Genomic DNA, 27,747 nt, shown 5'->3' on the forward strand with positions numbered 1-27,747 from the left:
TCACATTGTTATTACCTTACACTTTTGATGACATCAATACCCATTGGGATTCCAGTATTTTTTACTGACTTGGTAGCCGAAATTTCAATCTAAGCATGGTACTAATTAACACATCAAAAGAATTATTAGAATCCCAATAGATACCATCAATTGGAACATAAATAATGGCTGTGGTACTAAAAAGAAACAAATTAAAAAATTGGTACCATTTGGATATAAGTGACAAAATTTTAGTACCTATATGAAATTTACTCGAAGTCAAGTGTCAGTGAGTGGAATGCTAACATAGAGCTCCACCGTCCATATTCATTAAAAATTGAATGGAATTCCAATAGGTACCTTCGCCTGTAATAGAAATTAAAATTTTTGTATAAAAAAGAAATAAATTAAAGTATTGGTACCAAATGAAAACAAGGTCATAATCTTGGTACCAACAAAGCTATTTACCCGATAAACACAGACTATAATCTTTTTCCTTTTCTATTGACAATTTACAGTATATATTTGAATTTTTAAATTCTAAAAATAAACAATAAGATCAATTTCTTACTGATAAGATGACTAAATTGTAATCAAAATTAGAGATGAATGATTGAAATAAAATTTTATGACCTAAGTGCAAAATTTAGTGATTATTAATTTTTATCCTAAAAAAATATTAACACCTTGAATACAAAATCATGGGTTTAAGAAGGGACCTCTTCTATGAGTAAGACTTCTTCTTTGTAAAAATTATATCTAGCATACAATGGGCAACTATATCTGCCAATCTAGAAACATAACTAAAATTCTTATCTAGTTTTGGTTTATGTCTTTGTGTATATACAAAACTGTGATAAATGATTGATACATATTCTTAAATTTTAAATAATTAAGTATTTGTTGATCATCTAATATCAAAGCGTATAATATTTATATATACGTATCACTCTCCTATTTATACATAGGTCCGAATTAACTAAGAAATAAAAGAGAATTGAATAGAAGTAGCTCAAGTGTTATCAATTAACAGACATCTCCGAGTCCTGGCTATAGAGGAATTATTGAGAGCAAAAATAAAATTAGAGCAATCACCTTCCACCTCGACATCATGTAGCTAAATATCAAGAGCAAATTGAACAAGATTATCATTATTATTAGTTACAAGCCATCAATCGGGATCATACATACACGTTATAATTAGTATATTACCATTATGTACATCAAATTTTGACTCTATTTCTTATGAATTGACTTGCATATATTTAAACGGGAGGGGAAATGACTTATGTGGCAAACGCCTTAAATCTTGATCTTGGACTCCCATAAATAAAATTTAGCAGCTAGATTTGACAAAATCTAACTAGATAAACATATATATGAACAATTATTGGGTAAACAGTTGGATGAGTGACGCGTATCTTGAGCGTTTAACACTTGGATAAGGAAAGAGTGACATATTTTAAGTTTTATAACTATTTTACACATATCACTCATCTAATAGTAGAATGCAATAAGATGGGCTACTCCAGCTCTAAACGTACTCAAATAGAATATTGATGGTTCATGTATTGGTTGTCCAAGCTTTATTGGCGTCGGAAGAGTACTTAGAGATGATAATGGTATATATAGTTAAGTGTATTTTCTCCTGTCCTTTCGGGTTTTTTTTTTTCAAACAAGGTTGAAATTTTGGCAATCAAGAAGACTTTAAGCCTTACATCCAATAACTGCAAAATGAAAGATATTTCATTCACTGTTGAATCAGACTCATTATTAACAGTAAATTGGATCAGTGACATCAATTCAGAATTCCTTTGGAAACTCAACACGAGTTAAATTCTATTTGTGGCCTCAGATCTAAGGAGTGTTGTTTTTGTCATATCTCTAAAGAAGTCTTGACAACCTTGCAAAATCTGCAGTTAGGCATTCAAGTGATTTTATAGCTTGGACATGATGTATTACTAGCCCCATTTTTTGTTTAGTTTTTCTCTTCTCAGCTCCTCGTTTCTTCTTCATGAAATATCAATATTTTTTCACTTTCTTTCATTAATGAAATTCTCTTGGCTTATAGAAAAAATCATAGAATGCTGTATATCTAGAGTAGCTAAAAGAAATCCAACATAAAGTACTCAACTACGTATCACTCAAAATAAAAGTTACCACTAAATAGAAATATTCAACCATGTATTTAACATTAAAGAAGACGATGTTAATATTAAATAAATTCTTATTGAATAGCTTCAACCATAAAATTACATCAAGTATCTTCATAGTTATCCTAGTTAGGAACCCATACAATTGTATCACTATTAAGAAAGTGGCAAATTGGAAGTCCTCTTGGCTTAACTTTGAGTACTTGAAAGGCAAAATATTTAGGATCCCAAGTTGATGTCTTTAAGTGAAAAACAACTGCTGCTTTTGCTTTGGAGCCATATAAGCTTTTGTGGGATTTCTTATATGGCAGTAAAATATAGCATATGAATCTTTTTGCTTATGGTAGATTATTTGATTGTCACTTATCATTTTAATTCCCTTTAAAATAATATATTCTTAAATCTTATTTTCTTCCTCCGCCTCATTCGAGAATGCATGAACCTTTTTGCCAAATCTTGCAATGACAAAATCAACTAAGGAATCAAAAGAAGTAGCAAAAATTCATCCTCTCCTTTAGTACCTGGTGCCTCACATACTTCAATTATTTTTTTAATGATTTGAGCTTCTTTTGAAGAAGGTTTTATTGAAAAATAGTTCATAATTCTTGTGACTTGGTGCTTGAAAAGGGTATGGATTCAACTATTTTACTAGAAAAGAAATTGGACCCATTGATAGATTTAATGAAGATAAGTTTTACCTTTTTGTATAGCCTGAGATCATTGTATAAAAAGAATATAGTAGTTTCAGTGTATATGTCATTCTTGTCAGAGGCTTTTGATTCTCACCACTATCCAACCCCATCTGTCGCCGGTAAGGTTCAACGGTTGGTGAGTGAACCTCAACTTCTATCAAACTATCACTCATTCCTGCATTTGTTGTCAATTCAATAAGAGAAATACTCTAAATGAAATTCTGCAATGATGCATAAATAAATATTTATGTAAAAAATTTAAATTTCAATCTATCTTAAGAAATTTGTATGATTATTTTTTACTTGATTATTTAAGTAAATTTTAAATTTTTGATGGAAAAAGGAAATTTATACATTTGTAAGGTATGTTTCCTATTATTGTGTTTAGCATTATAGTAAAAGCATTGGCGAGATTTATTTATTTATTTTATTATTAAATGGTATCGTACTACCTAATGCTTTTTTTTTTTTCCTTTTCTAAGAATAGCCTTTTTCTCATTAATATTATCTAGATGCAAGAAAAGATAAACTAAAAGTAGATTTTCAAAAAAGAAATTATATGAAAGAAGAAAAAATCAAGGTTTTTATACTTAATATCTAATAAGTTAGTAATTGTATAATTAATAAATTTTTAGGGAATCATCCTCATCTTTAATTAAAATATATTGTAATTGTTAATTAATTATAAGAGAAGAAATTGCAAAGAGAACTCTAATATTAACAAAACCAACTAAACAAATTCATTTATATTGTTATAGAAAGATATTTAAAATTAATATAAATATTTTCTTAGTGGTCACTTGTGAAATTAAGTACTTAATATTTTTTGCATTTTTTTAGAGTTATAGTTTCTTCTGCATATATTAATCTTATAATTATAATAGTCTTTTATCTTTATAAATGCAATGAATTAATCTTTCTAACATTTAATGATTTCATATACTTTTAGTATATTAATAATAATTAGAGATTCGATTGTAGCTATAAAAGCAAACTTATAAGTAAAAAAATAACTTTAAAAAGTGAACTAAATGAAGTTTTCACTTTCTTTATTAAGCAAGTAAATGTAGCTTTGAGTTCTTGATGCGCAAAAATAGCAAACGTAGAAAATAATTAAAAGAAATAAGAGGGGAAGATCAAACCAACTAGCAGGTCGCAAAAGCTCTTGTAGAGGTTTTGGCAATAGAGTATTTAGCAACTTGGATTTTCAATACAGCTCTCTGGGTAGACCATCATTACTTCCATTTATAACAAGCTACAATAAGGTTGATGATGATAGTAATATTATTTTCCTTAATTAATGAAAGCAAAAAAATAAAAAAGATAAAATTAATGCAGTATACTTGGAGTAGCCAAAAAAAATCAACGTAAAGTACTCAACTACATATCACTTGAAACAAACCTTACCACTAACTAAAACAGCATCCAACCATGTATCTGACATTAAAAAAGATAATGTAATATTACAAAAGTTTTTATTAAATAGGTAGAACCACAAAATAACATTAAGTATCTTTATAGTTATCCTAGTAAGGAACCCATACAATTGTATCAATGTTAAGAAAGTGACAAATCGGAGGTCCTCCTGGCTTAACTTTAAGTACTTGAAAGGCAAACTGTTTAGGATTCCAAGCTGATGTATCTAAGTGACAAACAACTGCTGCTGTTGCTTTGGACCCATCAATACCCATTAATGGAACCATATAAGCTTTTGTGGCGTTAATTGTATGGCAATAAAATACGGCATATGGATATCTTTGCTTGTGGCATATTCTTTGATTGTCACTTATCATTGAAATTCCCTTTAAAATGGTATACTGTTGTTTCTTGTTTTCTTCTTCTGCCTCATTTCAGAATGTCCGAACCTTTTTGCCAAACTTTGCAGTGACAAGATCAACTAATGATTCAAAAGAAGTAGCACAAAATTTGTCCTCTCCTCTAATACCTGGTGCTTCACATTTTTCAATTGTTTGTTTTATGATTTGTGCTTCTTCTGATAAGGGTTTTATTGAAAAATGGTTCAGAATTTCTTGTGAATTGTTGCTTGAAAAGGGTATAGATTCAGCTATTTTACGGGGTAAGAAACTGGACCCATTCATAGATTTAGTGAAGATAAGTTTCATCTTTTTATAAGGCCGGAGGTCATTGTATAAAAAGAATACAGTAGTTTCGGTGTATATCTCATTCTTGTCAAAAACTTTTGATTCTGACCAATATCCCACTGCATATGTGTCCCGCTGGGGTTGAATTTTGGGAAGCTGGACTTGTCTGAAACTATTACTGATTCCTGCATTTGCTGTCAAATCAACAAGAAATGCTTTATATGAAAATCATGCAATGATGCGTCAATAAATATTTATGTAAAAAAGTTAAATTTCAATCTATCTTAAGAAATTTCTATAACTATTCTTTAAATCTTAATTTTTTTTGATGGAAGATTTGTTTACATTTGTAAGATATGTTTCCTATCCTATTATTGTGTTTAGCATTATAGTAAAAGTAATAGTACGTAGTACCAAATGGCCTCTTTTTTTTTTTTCTAAGAATAACCTTTTTCTTAAGATATTAGGATTTTCTTACTTTATTCTACCATGCTAATTTAATATTATTATCTTGTTCTCATCAACACCTCATTGATATTTTTAAATAGATTGCTAATTAAAAATATTATAATTTATTAATAATATAATATTTATTTTTATATGAAATGATTGTATTCACAAATTTGAGGTTGAAGTTCTTAAAGGTATTACATTTTTAACTGTTTAAAAAATTATATCAAAAAATTTGAGTTATAAATTAGACTCTTAATATTACTTGTATTTTTTTTAAAAGGTTTGCAGAGTCAATGAAATACTTTCTTTAAAAAATAATCACTTATGAAATTAAGTACTTAAAATTTAATTTGCATTTTTTAGAGGTATAGTTTCTTGATCTTACAACTATGATAATTTCTTTTATCTTTATAAATGTAATGAATTATTATCTCTGATACTTAATGATTTCATATTTATTTAGTATATTAATTATAATTAGAGATTTGATTGACTTAGAAGTAGAAAAGAAAAAACTTTTCTTGAGAGCAAAAGAATAACTTTAAGAAGTGAACTGAACGAAGTTTTCATTTTCTTTATTAACCACGTAAATGTAGCTTTGAGTTCTTGATGCACAAAAATAGCAATAATTATAAAAAAAAAAAAGAGGGAAAGATCAAACCAACCAACATGTCGCAAAAGTTCTTGTAGAGGTTTTGGCAACGGAGTATTTGGCAACTTGGATTTCCAATACATCTCTCCGGATAGACCATCATTACTTTCATTTACAACAAGCTGCAATAAGGTTGATGATAACAGTAATATTAATTCCCTTATTTAACAAAAGCAAAGAGACTCGTAAAAAAAAAAAAAAAAAGCAAAGAAAGGAAACATTTTTTATTTTGGTTAAGAAAATGACCAAAGAATTCAATGCTTACTAAGAGTAAAGCAACGATGAGAATGAGATGAAAATCCATATTAACTCTATGGGGAGTCTATCTTAATTTGGAGAGGTGTGTATAAATATATACGTGCGTGTGGTGGGGGCTATTTGGTATTGATTTTCAAAATTTTTGATTATTATTGTTAAATAAAAGAAGTTAAGTGTTTGGTTAAAGTTATTGTTTGAAGTGATACTATAACTAAAATGACTATAATGGCCAAATTTTTATAAATAATTAAATTTCTCATAATTAATATCAATTATATTAAATTAAATTTAAATATATTAGAATGACAAAGTACTAAAAATATTCTAGAATGATACTAAAATTATAAATTATTAGAATAAAAATTAATGGTGTGGAGAAGAAATAGTTGAGGCAAAAAATAGGGTCTTTGGTTTATATATTGGCAACAATGTAATATCGTTGAACCGTTAAGGTTATTTTTTGTTTATATTTATTTAATAAAATAGTTTCTTATCAAAATCAAAATTGAGTTTTGGAAAAAGTTGGCTTTTGGGTTCTTTTCTCAGAACATGGTTTGAGAGCATAAAACACAATTTTGATTTATAACCAAATACTTTTTAAAACTGTTTTCTCACCTGAACCAGCTTTTAGCTCTTCAACAGTAATGCCTAAATTCGTTTAGTAAAATTTAAAAATAAGTAACTGATAATTGATTTAGTTACAATCAGCTGTTGATTTTATCATCAGCTTTTTCATATCAGTTGATATCTGATTTGATTTTTTATTTATTTATTTGGACAATATTATTTAATAGTTAAATAATTATTATATTTATAATTCTGACATTTGAAATAAGTAACTACTTTATTAGTGAAATTTATATTTTAGTTCCTACTTTAAAATAACTTTTATAAATATTTCTAATAATAAATACAATTGAGCTAAACAAAATTAATTATAATATTTTTAATTATTATGAACTGTTTTTATTAATGTGTATCATTGAAGATAATATTATAAAATAAAATATATAAGATAATTATATTTTTAATGGTTATCTACCATATTAATAATAGTATTTAATAAAATTTTGCTAAATAGTTTGATTTATCAATAATCAGCCATCAGCTATCCGCCACCAGCTTCTTATTGTATTGATTAATCCAATCAAACAGTTCCTAAATATGAAAAAAGAAATGGAGAAGAGTGTAGAAATCTAGGTTAGTTCCGGTGACTTAGAAATATCAAGTAAATTGGTAATGATATAGAAATTGCAGAAGTCCATGAAAAGGGGGGAGACATGATCATAGGCCGCATAAATTAATGTTAATTCTCTCTTGAGATATACATGGCAACTTTTGACAAATATGGCAACTTTTGGACTATATATGAAAGGAATGGGAAAATACAGCACTGGTCTGTGAGCTTAGCTTTTCAAATTTTATTAGTCTCTCTTAAGACTAATCAACACTTATTAGCCTTTCTAAAGTTCAATAATGATTGACTCTGGATTTGAAGACACAAGGATTAAGTGTTTTTAGGGTCTAGTCTGGATTTGGAATCAAAAGAAGCGGGCTTAAAAGCCCGTTGTTCTTTTGACTCTACTTCTTATGAATTGACTTGAAGTAGATGTTGAATTATGTGGCCAAATTGTAGACTTCTTTAATTAAAATTGAAATAGAAATGTTAGCAGTTTTTTGGAATTATAGACTTATCAGTGGTCAACGACAACGACTAATTCAAGCAAAAAATTTGATTCCCTTTAAAATGTTATACTGTTAGCAGATACTTAGGGCTTAATTCTCAGCACCTGGAAAGCAAATTGCTCCGAACGCCAAGATGATATATTTGTGTGGCAAATAGCAACTGCGTTAGTTTTGGAACCATTGTCGCCCACTAATGGAACCAAGTAAAACCTTTGTGGCCATGATTACATGGCAATCAAACACAACACAAGCATATCTCATCTTATGACATACTATTTGTCTCGTATCATTTTGAACTCTTTTAAAATGGTATATTGTCCCTTATTCTCTTCTTCTGCCTCGCTAAGGAAATGCTTGGATATTTTTTTTTTTCCAAATGCTGCAACAGCATAGTCAATTAATGATTTTAACAATGTACTACAATATTGTCTTCTCACTTAACTTTAATTTATTAGCTATCAGTTACCAACTATCAACCATTATTTATCAGCTACCAGTTCTATTAATTAGCTGAATTAAGGCACTAAATGTGAAGAAGAAATCGACAAGAGTGTAAAAATCTAGGTTAGTTCTTGGGCCTTAAAAATGTCAAGTAAAATGGCTGTGATATTGAATTTGCAAAATTCCATGATAAAGGGAGACATGACCATAGGCACAAATTAATGTTAATTCTCTCTCGACAAATATGGCAACTTTTGACAAATATAGCAACCTTTTTTTCTTTTTTGAACTAGAATGTGGCAACTTTTGGACTATATATGAAGGAATGGAATAATACACCATTGGTGTACGAGTGTTTCAAATTTTCTTATTTTGATGTCTGATTTTTTTTTTTTTTCCTTTTCCTTTTCTTTTTCTTTTTCTTTTTCTTTTTTCTTTTTCCTTTTCATCAAGTGCCTTATCTTAAAAAAGTTATTCAAGTAAGTGGTTCTTGCTAATTTTTCTTGGCCAGACTAGTGAATAATAAGCTCCACTTAGTCTCATATCTCTTAAGACTAATGCCACATTGTTAACACTTATTATCCCTTCTATTTCATTAAGTTTTAATTAAATTTATTTGATTTTAGAGTTCAATAATAAACGATTCTGGATTCGAATGAGGTCCCATTAGGTATAACACGTATCAAAATTTTGATGTGCATTTTTCCTTTTTTGAATTTATGTTCATTAATTCGGTATTAAATGTTCATTAATTTATGTTCATTAAACATATACTGAATGTTCATTATTTTAATATTAAATATTTATTGTCTATTATTTTATATTATTAAAAATATATTTTTATTATAATATAAATATTTATAATATAACTTTAGCATGACGTTTTTTTTTTATTCAGTAACTGTAAAGATGATTTATATTATATATATGTTATATATATCTGTTTAAATAAATTAATAAATATGATGTTCATTAATGATGAATATCCATTGACAAACTAATGAGAATTATGTCTATAAATGATGAATATTTATATTAATCATAAAAATATTTTAATATGCATCATAAAAAATATTGAATCTAACTTTCATAAAAAATTAACATCGTTTTCATTTGAAAATAAACATTTCATAATGATTTGAGAAACATATATAAAGTTATAACTACTAAATTGATAAGAATAAATTAATGACCATGCAGATCATAAATGATGAACATTCTTCACTAAAATAATAAGCATTTAAAAATTAACGGAGTAAAACATGAACATCGGTATAGTAAAATGAATATTATCCTACAAATGATGAATATTGATATTTATTATAAAAATATAACAATTTTAGTTATGAAATTATCAATTACATATTAACGAAATTGTCAAATGTGCGAAAAATTAGTTTCATTCACTAATAATATAAAATTTTAGTATATGAAGATTTTCTAAAAATTATATTATATTAGTTTTAATAGATGATTTATTTTATCATTTATTGAAAGTATATCAATTTTTAATTCTTCGGAATATGTTTAATTGAAAAAGAGTATTACTAATTATGTTAATTTTTAAATTTTATTTACCTATAATATTATATGTTGAATTTTGAAATATAATTTTTTTTGATATGTAATACTATATTTTGACACATTTTGACATGTGTATTTATTTTTAACACATAGAATTTAAGTTTATACATGAAGAAAATGAAGAAAAAAAAACTAAAAATATTTTATTTATTATTATTTGTAAAAATATTATAAATATTTATAAAATACAAGTATAAATTTAATTTATATTAATTTAAAATTAAAACAATTATGACAATCAACCAACGATTTTAATGATGTGGCATAATAGTTATCTTCTCCGTTAACTCTTTGGTGCCTCTCATTCTAACTCTTTGGGTCAATTATAATATTTATGTGGTAATTTTGTTGGGGAAGTGGCTCCGCCACTGGTTAAGTTGTTGATGTCAGTTAGAATTAGTTGTAATTCCACAATTAGAAAGTCAGCCCCATGTTTTCAAAACATCCTCTCTTTTTTTTCTTTTTTTTTTTATGAATTATATAATTATTACTTCAACTACGGGCAAGGACAATGTCAATATTTACAGCACAAGTGCAGTGCAGACACAAAAATGCCCATTTTATCACGTGCTTTTTAATGCATGATCCTGTTGTTTTTGAATGGCAGTGGATTAGGCGGCTAAAGCAGACAACATTAGACCTAATTAAAACCGGGGAAATTAATGCTATTTTATTCAGCGAACAGTGCCCAAAAAAATGTCATCTTTGAAACTTAAAAGTATATGATTCTTTTTAGATGAAAATAGTAATAAAATTTGAGTGTTTAATCTTGAAAAACAATTCTGATTTGTTAGGATTTAATAATTTTCACTATGATCGGTTATTATTATGATATTTTCTGTGTCTAGTTAATTTTTTAAAAATTTTATTGTTTAATTATTAGATTGAGATGAAAATCTATTGAACCGACGATATTAATCTGATGATCAAATAAAAAAGTAGTTACATTTTGAACCTATATTATTAGACATGAGTAAGATAATAATGGAATCTAATTGAAAAAAAAGGATGGTTAAATTTTTATAAATTTAAATTCTTTTATAGTGAAATTATTATTTTTATATATTACTTAAAATTATTAAAAAAGAATTCAGTGGTATTTTTTCATACTTATTTTATATTCAGTTTGGTTCACAAATATATAAATATGAGTAATTTACTTTTATATAATTTTAGTTCTATTTTTAAAAAATAAATTGATTCAATTTTATAATTTCATGCATCAAATAAAGAACAATTAATGGAAAAGGGAAAGGTAAAATAAAATAGATTAATAACTATGAGGTATTTTTGGAAAAGAAAAATTAAGTATCAGATGGTGTTTACATGAATGTATTTATTCACATTATAAGTGTTTTATTTGCCATGGCCTTTACTAATCCTAACAATTCATGCACTAACTCACTTTGTCAATTATTAATTACTCTTTATACTATTTTCCTGAACGTACTAACGGCTGCTTTTGGAAAGAAAACAAACACCATAATAATAATTACATTTTCCACATTTATAATTAACAAGTGGGTTCAATATTATGATCTTAACTAACACAAATATATAATTATGACAATCAACCAACGATTTTAATGATGTGGCATAATAATATCTGAGTCAAAATTTTATAAATATTTTTTTTAATCTTATTCTATCAAATTCTTAAATTTTTATTTATATTTATTGAGCTTATATATTTTATTCTTACTTTGATTTTAAAAGGTTTAAGAATCTTTAATCAAAGTAGAAATAAAAATAAAATAGCTCAATAAAATAAATAAAAATTTCATGAAATTTGAGTAAGCAGTACTTAATCAAAACTGAGGTTCAGATTTTTTGTCTTGACGAATGAACCACAATTTGAAATTTTGTAAAAAGACTTGTTAATGGTTATAGAAATTCACTGTGACATTTTGCTCCCAAGCTATAATGCTTGTAGAATAGTTTTACAAAGAAATTACCATTGTCTAACTTAATGAAAATTCTTGAACTATATATGACAATATTTTTGTCATCAGTATTACATTATCCATAAAAGGAAAATCCAACATCCTATAAAAAATCTAACTTGATATAACCATTTCCTAATTGGGAATCCATACAATGGTATCACTATTAAGAAAATGGCATACTGGAGGTCCTCCAGGCTTAACTTTCAGCACCTGAAAAGCAACGTGTTGTGGGTTCCAAGCTGATGTTTTTGTGTGGCAAACGACTGCTGCTTTAGCTTTAGAGCCATCATCACCCACTAATGGAACCATATAAGCCTTTGTGCCCATGATTGTATGACAATAATATATAGCAAAAGGATATCTCTCCTTATGACACACTATTGGATTTTCTCCCATCATTTTGATTCCTTCCAGAACAGTATATTCTTGTTTCTTGTTCTCTTCCTCTGCCTCATTCATGAGAGTGCGAACATTTTTTCCATACTTTAAAACCACAATATCGACTAATGATTCTAACGAAGTAGCACACTTCTTCTCCTCTCCCTTAATGCCTGGCGCCTCACACTCTTCAATAGTTTGTTTCATGATTTGAGCTTTCTTTGATGTGGGTTGTATTGAGAAGTGTTTCAGAATATTAGGTAACTTGTTGCTTGAAAAGGGTATAGATTGGGCAAGTTTTCGAGGTAAGAAATTAGAATTTTCCATAGATTTAGTGAAAATAAGAGTCATCTTTTTATTAGGAATGAGATCATCATATATGAAGTACACAGTAGTTTCATTGTATACAACATTTTTGTCAAATTCTCTCTTATCCGGCCAATACCCAACACCATAGCCTACCCTTGCCCCACTTTGTGGAGTTTCATCCTTCTCATATGAAAAAGAGACGTTGCTTCCTGCGTTTGCTTACAATTGCAAATCAACAATAGGCTAATGGTTTAGATGAAAATCACTTAGAGAAGAAGCATATAGTTTCTGCCATAGCCTAATTTGGTCGGCCTTTATTTCCCTTTGTTAAATTTGGAAAGGTATTGTCTATTATTGAGTATAGTTCAAGATATATACTGCTCACATATGATTTACATATATTTATTAATATTGAACAAATAAGTCAAACATCTTATTTAAAATTAAAAAAGTTGACTATAAAGTTTAAAGTATTTAGTAAAAAACATTGGTATTAGCCATTTTAAAATCTTTATCTTTTTACTTTAGCCCGGCCGTTAGCCTTCTCTTTTTCGTATCATTCAGTATTTAAAGTATGAAATATATAAATTTGTATATTAGTTCATATAAGTACTTGCTAATAATTTTATATCTTTCAAACATCGGAATGACTCTCAAGAATTCTAATCCCCCTACTCAAGAAAGAGAGGTAGATAAAGAAAGAGAGTTAACTAACCTGGCTGTAAGAGTTCTTGTAGAGCTTTTGGCAACGGAGTGCTTGCTAACATGGACTGCCAATACACCTCTGCCCATAGAGAAGCACTGCTTCCTTTGAGGATAGCCTGCCATATATAAAAAGGCCGAAGATGGAAGTAAAATTAGCTGTCTAATGTCTTAAAGAAATGGAAGCAAAGAGAACTGAACTTAGAACTTAATGCTCACACAAAAGAATAAAGCAAAGACGCGAAGGATAATATGAAACTCCATATAAATTCAAGTGGAAAAATGTACACAAATTAGAAGCAACAGAAGTGGGACTAATATATAGTTCCCAGAAAAGAAAAGGATAAAAAGTGGGACTAAGACATGGATAATATGTATTAGGAATTATATATAAGAGAAGATTGAATGAAGGAAAAATCTTGGTTGTAAGAGAAAAAATATCAAGGAAATTTGAGGCTCGCATCTTTGAATTTGCCAAGGCCTCAAATTGACTGCCTTCATTAAGAAATCTCTAGAGAAAGGAAGCAAATCATAAATGGTTGCATCAAACTGAAGTGTGCTAGTCAGTAAGGTGCATGCATGGCTTGGTTAGCGAAAATGAATCCATACCAACTTGTCAAGTTCGAATCTCTATACCTCTGTCTCCTCCTCCTGATAAAAAGAATAATAATTTGATTTGATTTATTATTTTTGAAATAAAAAGTGTCCTAGATAAAGATGGCAAGGATATTAAAACATTTAATATGAAAGTTAAAATAAAGAAGAGTCAAATTATTTAGAGAATGCTCGATTTAATAATAATTCCTTGTTTCCCTATCTATTTTGTTCTATTAGTTGTTTTTGGGCACTTTTTATTTTTCTATTTTTGTAGCATTAGAATTGGAGATTGAGATTCAAACTATGATGCACATTGCTACGACTTTACCATAAGATTAAGTCACTTATTTGAACTTTGACTAGTTCTATTTTATTTTATTATTTTTTAAATAAAAAGTAAATTAGAAGAAATAAATGAGTATTTGTTGGAGGTTTTTTTTTACCATTAACAACTCATAATTAAAATTAAATTAATAAAAATGCAAAAATTAATAAATGAAGCCACATGTTATAGTGCAATTAATATAGTCTATGAATGACATGGTAAACTGAGTCTATCTAAAAATTCTCTATAGAATTAATAAGAAGAAATAGAGATATTTTCTTCAATTCCTTCAATTTTAGAATATATTAAATAATACTTTTTATTGTCTAATACAGACTAAAAAATATAAATAAAACTAGTCCGAGTTAGCATTTTTAATTTTTCAAAGGACTAACATGATAAGAATTGAAAAGAAAACGCATTGATGATGCAGAAAGAATTGCATGGAAACCTAATAAATCCTTTCAAAATGAAAGGAAATTTCAGTGTAATAAATAAAATATAGGAGATAATTTATATATCACATAATAACATTAGAGGACAAATAGTATAAAACTAAATCTAATTAAGTTTCTAGTATAAAATTATAAATTAAAAAAATGAAAAAAATATATTTTTTTAATATTAAGAGGTAACTAGTATAATATAAAAAAAATACATGGAGCAAATAATAATTACCCCTAATTATTATCACTAAATAAAAAATAATGTTAATATTACACAAATTTTTAGTAAATAGCTAGAACCACGAAGCAACATGGAAGTAGTTTTATAATAACCCTAGTTAGGAACCAGATAAAGGGTTAATTTGCCCTTTGAACTTATGTCCAATGATCAAATACATCCAATTTAAACTTCTATCAGTAAATAATTTTTTAAACTTATGTTCAAGAGTCAAATATATCCAATTTAAATTTTTTAGTAAATAGCCTCCTGAACATGTGTTCAAATGTCAAATACATCCAATTTAAACTTTTTTAAAAAATAAAATAAAATTAGATTTTTAGGTTTTAATGATTATAAAAATTAAAATAATATTTATTTTATTTATTTACTGATACAATATCTAGTGACGTGCTGTATAAAAGTGTATTTGGCAAAACTTAAAATTTTAAAAAATGACAAGTATTAAATAAGTTAAATTTCAACTTTCTAAGGATTAAATAAGTCAAATTTCAACTTTCTTAACAAATAGGCCTATAACTTATCTTTTTTAATGAATTAAATTTGAATTTAAAATTTTTCTAAATATACTCTTGTATAGCGTATCACTAGATAATTTATTAATAAATTAATAAAATAATTATTTTAAATCGGATATATTTTATTTTTGGATACGAATTTAAGAGATTATTTATTAAAAATTTTAAATTGAGTGTATGTAATCTTTGGACATAAATTTAAAAAGCTATTTGCTGATAAAATATAAATTAAGTGTATTTAACCCTTCTATTAGGTAAATTGATCTTGGACAATTAGGAACCATACAATTGTATCACTGTTAAAAGATGTGACAAATTGGGGTCCTCCTGACGTAATTAGAGGACTTGAAAGGCAAGATATTTAAGATTCCAAGTTAATCATAGGCCACGCAAATTAATGTCAATTCTCTCTTGACAAAGGAATGGAAAAACATGGCAACTTTTGGACTATATATGAAAGGAATGGAAAAATACACCATACCACTAGTGTATGATTTTTTTCAAATTTTATTATTTTGATGTCTGAGTTTTTTGTCTTAACTTAAAGAAAAGGCTATTAAGTAAGTGGTCCTGGCTAATTTGTTTTGGCCGGACTAGTGACTAGGCTCCACTCAATCTCATATCTCTTAAAACTAATGCCACATTGTTGAGGAAGTGATAAATTGGAGGTCCTCCTGCTTTAACTTTGTGTACTTGAAAGACAAATGTTTAAGATTTCAAGTTGATGTATCCATACAATAATAGAGATATTACCTATTATTGTGTTTATGATCTAATTTAGTATTTCAAAATGGGCTATATTTTTCTGTTGGATATGTTTGAAATACCGAAACTCTTTAGAAATTTGTCAATACGTCTTGTAGATTTAGAAAAAAGTTTTCCATTATTTTTTAATTATTTATTTATTTTTCAAACTTTAAGAAACATTTTAAATAATTTTTTTATCTATTTAATTAAATTTCCTATTTTCAAAGGATTTTAAGTTTAAATTCCCCCTTTGCTTTTATTGTTTTTTTATCAACATTTTTTATTTTTAGGCCGGCAAATCATTTTTTTTATATTATAATATTTTTATTTTAATTCAAGAAATACAAACCTATCAGCTTTTATTGTCTTTTTTTCCTTATTAATTGCATCTTTTCAATCTTCCTTCATAGAATGTTTGATTTTTTTTTATAAAATTCATAATGATACCTTTTATAGAATTTGAATATTACTTTATGCATATGTATTCCTAGAAGTTAGTAGATTTGAATCATTAATAGTAACCCAAACAATGGTAAGGAAGTGACCTATTGAAGGTTTTCCAGGCTTAACTTTGAGTACTTGAAAGGTAAAATGTTTTAGAATCCAATAAGATGAATCTGTGTGGCCAATAACTGCTGCTTCTACTTTGGAGCCTTCAACACCCACCCGCGGAGACATATAAACTTATGCGGCATTTATGTTACAGCAATAAAATATAGCATTTGGATATCTTTGCATATGGCGTATTATTTTATTGTCATTTCTAATTTTGATTCCGTTTAAAATGGTATATTGTTGTTCTCTTCTTCTACCTCATTTGGATATCTTTGCATATGGCGTATTATTTTGTTGTCATTTCTAATTTTGATTCCGTTTAAAATGGTATATTGTTGTTCTCTTCTTCTACCTCATTTGGAAATACATGAACCTTTTCTCCAAATTAACTTTACAGTGACAAATTCAACTAATGGTCCAAGAAGCAGCAAAGTATTTTTCTTCTCCTCTAATGCATGGTGCTTCACGTTCTGACATTCTTTATTTCTTCGAGCTTTTGATTGGGATTTTCATTGAAATTTAAACAAAAGAACCATTGCATAAGCATTTCTTTCTTCGAGCTTTTGATTGGGATTTTCATTGAAATTTAAACAAAAGAACCATTGCATAAGCATTTTTTTTTTCGAGCTTTTGATTGGGATTTTCATTGAAATTTAAACAAAAGAACCATTGCATACGCATTTGAGAGAAACTTCCAAGTACAATCATTCCTCACATTAGGGAAGTATATAACAATTGTTCACTCAAGGGTGTGCAGCTAGTCTTTTCTAAATTGAGTTAGATACCCAAACAATAGTATCACTATTAAGAAAGTGACAAATTGGGGGTCCTCCTGGCTTAACTTTTAGGACCCGAAAAGCAAAGTGCTCTGGATTCCAAGATGATGTATTTGTGTGGCAAATAACAACTGCTTTAGCCTTGCAGCCATTGTCACCCACTAATGGAACCAAGTAAACCATTGTTGGCATGATTATATGGCAGTAAAATACAGCATAAACATATCTCATCTTATGACATACTATTTGATTGCCTCCCATCATTTTGATCTCCTTTAGAATGGTATAGTTTTGTTTGCTGTCCTCTTCTTCTCCCTTATTAGAAAGTGCATGGACTTCTTTTCCTAATTTTGCAATGACAAAGTCAACTAACGATTCTAAAGATGTGGCACAATATTTATCTTCTCCCTTGACTCCCGGTGTCTCACAGTCTTCAATTGTTTGTTTCATAATTTGAGATTGCTTTGATGTAGGTTTTATTGACAAATAGTTCAAGATTTCTGAAAACTTATTGCTTGAAAAGGGAATAGTTTCTGCAATTTTACGTGGCAAAAAACTGGACCTGCTTGTTGATTTGGTGAAAACAAGCATCATTCTTTTGCCAGGAAGGAGATCATCATATAAGAAGAATATAGTCGTAGAATTGGCCATGGTAACTTTTTCAGCTCCTTTATCCGTATAGCCAATATCATAGTCTATCCTAGGCAGCGCGGATGATTCTTTGAGTGCAACACCAACCTCTACTTCAGAAAATGTGCTTTTATTTCCTGTAACATAATGTTTTAATTAAAATAACTTGCAAAGCATACATCTTATCTGTTCATCTACGGGTTTTTCTATTATCTCAACTCATCGCGTAAGAAAAAGGGACAATAAAAGGGATAGAAGACTATAAAATAAAATCGTTTTACTACTAAAAAGGAACTTTTTCTTTTTCCTTTTCTTCTCCCAATTGTGATATTAAGAAAAATAAAAGAACAAAAAATTGGATACAAAAAGCAAAATTCATCACAATTCACAAGTATGATTAACTAACCGGGCTGTATAAGCTGGTATATAGCTTCGGGCATCGGGGTGCTTGGCAACATGGATTGCCAGTACATTTCTGCAGGTAGCAGAGAACCATTATTACTTCCTATTAGAACAAGCTGCCATAAGGTTGAAAAGGAAAATAAAATTAGTTTCTCTTATATGATTATCAGATAATCATCATCCACATAAATAAGCAGAAAAGGAAAGCAAAGAACAAAAATTTGTTTATTTCTTCCTTCCTTTTCAAGTAAATTAATTGAAGAGAGAATTAAATTCTCACACAAAATAAAACAAAAATGGGATGCAAATGAAACTCCATATAAGCTACCATATGAATCTATTCAAAAGTGATGCATCTAACTAGCTAGATTGAGAATTTATATAGACAAAACATACAAAGAGGAAATCGGGAGAAGATTATTTTTTTATGGAAACATTTTGTTAGATATTATCAATATTATTATTATTTTAACGTCAATTCTTATCTCTACTTCTTACGAGTTTACTTGAATTTTTAATGAGGTAGATGTTGAATTATATCGCCAAAATCTCGTTCGAGTAACATTGAAAAATGTAGCAATCTTTGGAATTATACACTTATCGATCGTTAACAACTAATTAAAATAAGAATTTTATTAGTATGAACCCAAAAACGTATAGATGTGATGGTAAAAGTTTTTTCTCACTTAATTAAAATTTTGAGTTCGAGCTTTAGATATGCAGCTGGCGTTAAAACAAACTTCTTGTCTTAGGGAATCAGCAACATTCATAGAATTTAAGTCAAATTAATTATAATAGTCAGACAACTAAATAACAATTTTATTTATATTTGCATATACCACCAATTGCATTAAAACAAAATTTGATGCTAGTGTCTTTGAATTTGTCAAGGGAATGGAATTAAATTAATCAAGCAGCTAAACTCTTTAACATATAAAGCCTCGAATTGACTACCTGATTAAAAGGGAAGCAACTTTTTGGATTTTTTTTTATTAAAACAAATTATAATTGGTTACAACAAAAATTAAGTGTGCTATTCACATAGAGGTCCTCTTTAGAAAAAAAAAATTATATAGATATATATATATATATAGATATATATATATATATATATATATAGAAAAAATATTATCTTTTATTTTTATTATTTTACGATCCTTTTCTATTTTTGTATCATAAACTTTTACTTTAATTCACTAAGTATAGGTTGCTTTGAGTTTTTATCTTGGTAGAGTTTACGATGAAACCCTTCAATTATAGAATCTGAATATAATCTTATGAATGTATTCATAGATTTGAGTCATTGATAGTAACCCAAACAATGGTCCTCCAGGCTTAGCTTTCAGTACTTGAAAAACAAAATACTGTAGATGCCAATCAAATATATCTGTGTGGCAAATAACAACTGCTTCAGTCTTGGAGCCTTCATCAACCACAGATGGAAGGAACCATATAAACTTTTGTGGCTATAATTGTTAAGATGACAGTATATTTTTATAGCTTTGCTTATGACAAATTATTTGATTGTGTCCCATCATTTTGATTCCCTTTAGAATAGTATACTCTCATTTCTTGTACTCTTCTTCTGCCGGATTGACAACCCTAATTCTTTTTCCAAACTTTACAGCCACAAAATTAACTAATGACTCTAAAGATGTTGCACAGCTTTTAACCTTATTTCTTATGAATATTTTATTTTTTATTTTTAGAGGGGCTTTAAGAGGAGGATCAGATATACATTTTAACATCCCAGCTAAACGGATACCGCCTTAGCACCGGTACCTCCTTAGCACCGACATCACCCTAAAGACAAAGTCTGCCAATAATCAAAAGCAACTAAGAATATAAAGCTCAATCAATAAACCGATAATGCACTTGGCCTACTGCAGCTTGAGCTATTAAAGAAGGGCAACAAGGAGGCAAAGACCACCAAGAACTCTGAACCAATAGGGCCTTGTGAGAGAGGGAGAGTCCCGCTATAGTATGAGAAAAGAAATGCATTGAAGGAAATTCTGGAGATGCAATGGAGACATGAAAGCCATAAAGCATGCCATTTCCAAGGAATTCTCATTGATTTTTCTTTCAAAGAATGGAGCACATAGGTAGAATCCGATTGAAGCCACACACGATCCCATCCAAGAGAACAAGCCGGAGAAGAGCATTGACAGCTGCCCCCAACTCAGCTTCATAAGCATGACAATTGTATCATTGTTAAAGAATGTGACAAATCGGGGTCCTCCTGGGTAACTTTTGAGTACATGAAAGGAAAGATTATTTGATTCTCACATGTCATTTGGCTTCCCTCTAAAATGGCACACTGTTGTTCCTTGTTCTCTTCTAGTACCTCATTCGATAGTCCACTAACCAATTCACCAAACATTGCAGTGCAGAATCAACTAATGATTCAAGGGAAGTGGCATAGTATTTGTCTTCTCCTCTATTACTTGGTGCTTCACATTCTGACACTGTTTCTTTCGGCTTCTTTTAATTGAAGCTTTATAGAAACTTATACAAGAGAATCATTGCACACAAATTTGAAAGAAAATCTTCGAGCATAGAATACCGAGAATTATATTCATTCCTCCAACTTTTTGATAAGTACATAACTACAATTATTCACTCAAGAGCTTGGAGCTAGTCTTTTCTTAATTTAGTTAAGTATCCAAACAATAGTATCATTATTAAGGAAGTGACAAATCGGAGGTCCTTCAGGCTTAACTTTCAGGACCTGAAAAGCGAAATGCTCCGAATTCCAAGATGTGTGGCAAACAACAAGTGCTTTAGCTATGGAGCCATTATCACACACTAATGGAACCAAGAAAACCTTTGTGGCTATGATTATATGGCAGTAAAATACAGCATAAGGATATCTCATCTTATGACATACTATTTAATTGTCTCCCATCGTTTTGATCTCCTTGAAAATGGTATACTTTTGTTTCTTATCCTCTTCTTCTGCCTTTCTAGGAAATGCTTGGACTTCCTTTCCAAATCTTGGAACGACAAAATCAACCAATGATTCTAATGATGTAGCACAATATTTGTCTTCTCCCTTAATTCCTAGTGCCTCACATGCTTTAATTGTTTGTTCCATGATATGTGATTGCTTTGATGCAGGCTTTATCGACAAATAGTTTAAAATTTCCGAAAACTTATAGCTAGAAAAGGTATAGCTTATGCAATTTTACGTGGTAAAAAATTGGAACCGCTTGTCGACTTGGTGAAAACAAGCATCATCTTTTTACCAGGAAGGAGATCATCGGGTAAGAAAAATATAGTCGTAGAATTGACTGTGGTAATATTTTCAACTCCTTCATTGTAGGAGTCCAACGTCAACCTCTACTTTAGAAAAGGTACTTTTATTTCCTGTATTTGCTTAAAATTAAGAATCAGCAACATAATGCTTTAATTAGAATAACTTGGAAAGCATACATTTTATATATTCATTTATTGAATTTGTCTATTATGTCAAGAAGTCCTCATCCTGAAGGGAAAAGGGACAGTAAAAGGGGCAGAATTTACATGCACACAACATGGATTTAGGAAAAAAACCCTGTAGCTGATGAATATATCTTTCTGAGATTTCTTTGGGCAAAGATTATAAAGTACAAGGAAAATTTTGTTTTACTACTTGAAACAAAAAAAAAAATTCTCTATCTTCTCCCAATTCGTGAAATCAAGAACAAAAAGCAGAACAAGAATTGAACAAAAATGGAAAATTGGTCACAGGTATGATTAACTAACCAGGCTGTATAAGGTGGTGTAGAGATGTGGGCAACGGAGTCTTTGCTAACATGGATTGCCAGTACCTTTCTGCAGGTAGCAGAGAAGCATCAGTTCCTATTAGAACAAACTGCCACAAGGTTGAAAACCAAAGCAAAATTAATTTCTCTTATATGATTAGTAGATACTCATCATCCACATATCACACAGAAAATGAAAGCAAATAACAAAAATAGATTTTCTTTTCTTTCTTTTTCAAGTAAATAAATTAAAGAGAGAATTAAATTATCACAGAATAAAACAAGAATGTGAAGCAAATGGAACTCCATATGAGCTAGCATATGAATTGAAAATTTATATAGAGAAACATACAAAGAGGAAATTATATATAGTCAGGACAAGAATTCTTTTATTATGGAAACATTTTGTTAGGTATTATCAATATTATTATTTTTTTTTTAACACCAATTTTTTATTCTACTTCTTATGAATTGACTTGAATTTTTAATAAAGTAGATGTTGAATTATGTGACCAAATTCTAGACTTCAATAATAAAAATTGAAAAAGAAATGTAGCAATGTTTGGAATTCTAGACTTATTTAATAAAAATTGAAAAAGAATGTATACTTTACCAATGGTTAACGACTAATTCAAACAGAAAATTGTATCAATGAGATACAGAGGTTTCAGCACCCATTACTGGAACCACATTAGCCTTTGATTGATGGCAATAAGACACAGCATATGCATATACCAGCAGCAATTTATGCCCTGCGCCCCGGTCACCTTGGACCGGAGGCAGGCATGCGTGCGGGATTGCTATCCCGCCTCTTTGTGGTACAACTATCATTTTAATAAAATAAAATTAATAAAAATAAAAAATCAGTATATGTAATATCCGAAATTTTAAATTTTAATTATTTTATTTTTAAAAATAATTTGATAAATTAATAATTTTTGTGAGTAACCGATCACCACTTAGTTTAATTTAACCCAATAATTCAAATATATCAGTTTTGATAAATTTTGAATTTAGATTTGTGGTTTTAAAGTTAGTTTTATTTAAAACACTTATTTTCTATTTAACTTAAATTTAATATTACACTAGATATTAATGTTTTATTTATTTTATATATATATAAATAAATAAATAAAATAAAAATAATATGGGCATGGATGTCAATATAGTAACTGATTTAAGTGCATTTTTTTTTTTCATCTTTTCACTTTAAAAAAAATTACATTAAGGCCCCCTACCCTCTTTCCTTCTTCCTCCCCACGACACTACCCCTCCTCCTCCTCCCTACGCCCATTTCCGCCGCCTGCCATCTCCTCCAGTCACCGCAGACTTTTTCTTCCCCTCCTGTCGCCTTCTCCCTCTTCCTTTTTTGCTGTCACCGTCGAGCTTGAAGGAGGAAAGCTCGCTTCCTTGCTGTCGCTGCCGAAACAACCACCTGCTGCCGTATTTCTGCCGATTTGACGCTGGATTTGAGTTCTACACCCTTCAAAACCTGTAGGCAGCTCCTCCTCACTGTTGATCAGCCATTTTCCAGCTCCTTCGAGCCTCACCAAAGCTGAAACTTTCCGGCCTCAATTCGGTGGCTTCCAGTGAGTTTTAGGCCAAGAAATCTATATTTTTTAACTCCCCGCAACTCAAGCTTTGCGGAAGCATTTCCATATTTGAAATCTGACACCGTTAGCGGTAACGACTTTCGGATCCCGGTGTTTCCGGTGTTTTCTAAAGGTGCAGAATTTCTGGTTTTTGGCTCGAAATAATTTACTTTGGACCCAAAGATTATTTAAAAATTATTAGAAAATATTTAGTGCAATAATTATTAGTTATTAATAATTAATTAAATCATTTAATTAATTAGTAGCTTGACCCTAGAAATATTATAAATTAATTATAGTGAAAATTATTATTTTATTTTTATAAATTGAGGTTGTGATTAATTAAATTAAAATGCAAGAAAATATTTGTGTGTTGGATTGTGAAATAATATTTATTGTCGCACTGTTAATTATTATATTGTGATATGGGTTGTATTGCAAAGTCGAAAAAAATAACGTAGTTTGGTGACCCGTCTCTTGTTAAATAATTATTGAATACTTGAAGTGTTTTTAGCAGGTTCCGGACTCGTTATACGATGGCAAACTTTCATATTTTAGGGGAGGTTTTGCCGAATTTTCGGGATCGATCATAATTTCTTTAGGCAATATAATCTAAGAGTCTAGGTTGGAAAAAATTATAAATATCATATTAATTTAATTATTTTCATCAATAGATAACCCGTCAATCCAGCCAACACACCCGATGCGTAGGAGCAGACAGCTAAACTCGGCAGAACTGTGAGTTAGAATCATATATTCTACCGCTGGTGTCATTTCTGCATTTAAATAAAATTATTAAATGAATAATTATTATGGTTATTTTAATAGTATAAGTATTATTAAATTTATTTTTATTTTATTATTATTATTATTATTATTATTGTTATTGTTATTGTTATTGTTATTGTTATTGTTATTGTTATTGTTATTGTTACTGTTGCTGTTGTTTAAATATTATTAATTTTATGAAATTGCATTACTTCCCTATACTACTATTACTACCGCGATTATTGAGTATCATGTTGTATGTAATATTACTGATGTTAATGTTTTGTTGCTCGGGATGAGGCAACAGTAGAATATGCCATTTAACGGGCTATACTAGGACCGCGTGCACACCGGTGAAAATTAGAGTAAGGTAATAGAGGAATATTTGGTGATGTGCCCTAGTCGAGCACAACTTTTTACGCCTACGGAAGTCTGATTTGCCGGAGAAAGATCCCTAATCGAGTGTTGCTCTCTAGATGCCGGCTATATTGGTATTTAAGTGACCAGACTAGACTTAAGGACTTTACTCGAGTTTTGCTCTCTGTGTGCCAGTTTTATTAAATTAAGAGGGCCGAAAGACTACTAGAATTAGAGGTTTAGGGTTCTGCTGAAATACTCATCTTGTGTGTGTTAAAATTGCATGTCCTTTTAAAATTACGATATGACACGCATTTGTTATATTATGATATTTTATACTATTAAATAATTATTTTATATTTACGGTTGCTTTAATTCAGGATATATAATTTCAACTCACTCTCGAGACTAACAGTCTCAATTTTAATTTTTCAGGTGACAACTAAGTTCTTCGCTGACTTTCTCTTGGCAGCCTGACTTATTTCCCTTTCGGGCTTATTGTAATTAAACTCTACCTTTTGTATTTCGAATTATTTGAAATTCTAGACTCTTTACAGTAGTGGATTTGAAACTTTACATCTTATTTTGATCGGTTAAAAGCTATGGAAAAATTATTAAGTACTCAAGCTGATGGATTAATTTAACTGTGTTGTGATTATGTGAATAAATTATTGGTTTATTTAGATAGTACATATGCATGTATGTATTTTTCTGGATTATTGGCTAGTTAGGCTTGCTACGAGTTTCAGCGCCCTTAAGCCTATTCATTCCTTAACGCCGGTCAAAGAGTCCATAGATCAGGTCGTAACAGTACATGTTTAATGAACATAAATTAAAAAAAAAAATACACTTTAGAACTCTGATGTACTTGGTCGGACCATATTGTAATGTATTCCGAAGTGCAAGATATAATGCCCGTATACCATCAAGTGTTTAAATAGGTGGAACCACAAAATAACATCAAGTGTCTTCATAGTTATCCTAATTAGGAACCCATATAATTGCGTCAGTGTTAAAAAAGTGGCAAATTGGAGGTCCTTCTGGCTTAAGTTTGAGTACTTGAAATGCAAAATGTTTAGGATTCCAAGTTGATGTATCTAAATGACGAACAACTGTTGCTTTTGCTTTGGAGCCATCAACACTCACCAGTGGAACCATATAAGTTTTTGTGGCATTAATTGTATGGCAATAAAATACCGCATATGGATATCTTTGCTTATGGCAAATTATTTGATTGTCACTTACCAATGTAATTCTCTTTAAAATGGTATACCATTGTTTCTTGTTTTCTTCTTCTGACTCAGTCGAAAATGTCTGAATCTTTATGCCAAACTTTACAGTGACAAAATCAACTAATGGTTCAAAAGAAGTAGCACAATATTTGTCATCTCCTTTAATTCTTGGTGCTTCACATTCTTCGATTTTTTGTTTTATGATTTGAGCTCCTTTTGATGAAAATTTTATTGAAAAATAATTCAGAATTTTGTGGGACTTGTTGCTTGAAAAGAGTATAAATTCGAGGTCAAGAAATTGGACCCATTCATAGAATTCATAAGGTTAGAGATCATTGTATGAAAAGTATACAGTAGTTTCACTTAATAAGTCATTCTTGTCAAAAGCTTTTGATATATGGAGCTCGTAAGATCTAGAAGTTGATGATTGAAGCTCAACTTCTATAAAACTATTATTTATTCCTGCATTTGGTGTCAATTCAACAAGAGAAATGCTTTACATGAAATTCATGTAATGATGTGTAAAAAAATATTTGTCTATCTTAAGAAATTTTTGTAATTATTTTCTTTGATTTAAGCATTCTTTAATTATTTTCAACTTGATTACTTAATTAAATCTTAATATTTTTTTAATGGAAATAAATATTTGTACATTTGTAAGGTATGCTTTTTGTTATTGTGTTTAGTAATAAAGTAAAATTATTGTAGAGATTTTATTATACCCTTATAGTATCTAGTACCTAATGCCTTTTTTTTTTTTTTTTAGTATAGGAGGTTAACATTATTTAACCTTTGGCAGTGCAGCGGCTTCCTCATTAATATTTAATAAATTAATTAATCGTTTACTTATGCATTGTACGATCATATTTTGATTATAAAATTAGGTTCATAGATAAAATTTAATAAATTTTTTAATATTTTAAAAACAACAGAAAATAATTTTTTTAATTTTTTAATATTATATAGATTAATACTATCAATATAGATATTTTCTAGAATTAAAAATTATTACATAACTAAAAAGTTATATATTAGTGAATATAATACTAAAAATATTATTTATTTAAAATTAGAATAAATCATCTAATTGAAAAACTAATTTATTAGGTAATATAATATTAAAATATAATTAATATGGTATTTTTCAGGATAAAATAAAAATTATTATCTAATTAAAAAATAAATATATTTGTTAATATAATACTAAGACATAATTAATATACTGTTTTTAGAGTAGCATTAGAATCACTATGTAATTAGAAAACTAATTTATTAGTCAATATAATATTAAAATATATTTAATATGTTATTTGTTAGGATTAGAATCAGTATTTCATTAAAAATGAAACTTATTAGTCAATAAATTAATAAGAAAAAAATTATAAAATTATACATAAACTTGAATTATATATTTCAAAAATAAATTCCATATCAAAATAAAAATCTTATGTATCAAAATATGAATACACATGTTAAAAAATATTTA

General features: G+C 28.8%; 3 protein-coding genes, 1 long non-coding RNA gene and 3 pseudogenes across 8 annotated transcripts; 1 reads left to right on the plus strand and 6 right to left on the minus strand.

Annotated features, from left to right (window-relative positions):
* Positions 1-2,257: 2,257 nt before the first annotated feature.
* LOC112535457 lies at positions 2,258-2,947 on the minus strand (annotated as a pseudogene).
* A 1,403-nt stretch (positions 2,948-4,350) lies between these two features.
* Positions 4,351-5,561, minus strand: LOC8260786 (annotated as a pseudogene).
* A 6,396-nt stretch (positions 5,562-11,957) lies between these two features.
* On the minus strand, positions 11,958-13,963 carry LOC8260787 (BURP domain protein RD22). Of its 4 annotated transcripts, none has more exons than XM_048378817.1 (3): positions 13,945-13,963; positions 13,349-13,454; positions 11,958-12,842 (listed from the first exon to the last, which is right to left on the minus strand). In XM_048378817.1, the coding sequence occupies exons 2-3, from the start codon at positions 13,398-13,400 to the stop codon at positions 12,079-12,081; spliced, it is 816 nt and encodes a 271-aa protein (XP_048234774.1). In that variant the 5' UTR covers positions 13,401-13,454; positions 13,945-13,963; the 3' UTR covers positions 11,958-12,078. The 4 variants fall into 4 exon arrangements, with proteins under 4 accessions (XP_048234774.1, XP_048234773.1, XP_025013811.1 ...); XM_048378816.1 differs by having other exon boundaries at positions 11,958-12,851; positions 13,945-13,961; XM_025158043.2 differs by lacking the exon at positions 13,945-13,963 and adding an exon at positions 13,555-13,882 and having other exon boundaries at positions 11,958-12,851.
* Positions 13,964-17,453: 3,490 nt separating this feature from the next.
* LOC8260788 (BURP domain protein RD22) lies at positions 17,454-18,877 on the minus strand. Its single transcript, XM_002522933.4, has 2 exons — positions 18,574-18,877; positions 17,454-18,304 (listed from the first exon to the last, which is right to left on the minus strand). Exons 1-2 carry the CDS (start codon positions 18,638-18,640, stop codon positions 17,529-17,531), a joined length of 843 nt encoding a protein of 280 aa, XP_002522979.1. The 5' UTR covers positions 18,641-18,877; the 3' UTR covers positions 17,454-17,528.
* Positions 18,878-20,601: 1,724 nt separating this feature from the next.
* LOC8260789 lies at positions 20,602-22,671 on the minus strand (annotated as a pseudogene).
* Positions 22,672-23,496: 825 nt separating this feature from the next.
* Positions 23,497-25,673, plus strand: LOC112535461. 2 transcript variants are annotated; one of them, XR_007217211.1, is made up of 3 exons: positions 23,505-24,037; positions 24,579-24,642; positions 25,465-25,673. It is a non-coding gene; the product is annotated as an uncharacterized LOC112535461 (long non-coding RNA). The 2 variants fall into 2 exon arrangements; XR_007217212.1 differs by lacking the exon at positions 24,579-24,642 and having other exon boundaries at positions 23,497-24,037.
* A 337-nt stretch (positions 25,674-26,010) lies between these two features.
* Positions 26,011-26,529, minus strand: LOC112535463 (BURP domain protein RD22-like; the record flags this gene model as incomplete). The annotated part of the gene is made up of 1 exon (XM_025158055.1): positions 26,011-26,529. A coding segment is annotated over one exon (519 nt), but the record flags the coding sequence as incomplete, so codon positions are not given.
* Positions 26,530-27,747: the final 1,218 nt, after the last annotated feature.

Source organism: Ricinus communis, chromosome 9 (assembly GCF_019578655.1).
Source record: "Ricinus communis isolate WT05 ecotype wild-type chromosome 9, ASM1957865v1, whole genome shotgun sequence".
Classification (NCBI taxonomy): domain Eukaryota; kingdom Viridiplantae; phylum Streptophyta; class Magnoliopsida; order Malpighiales; family Euphorbiaceae; genus Ricinus; species Ricinus communis.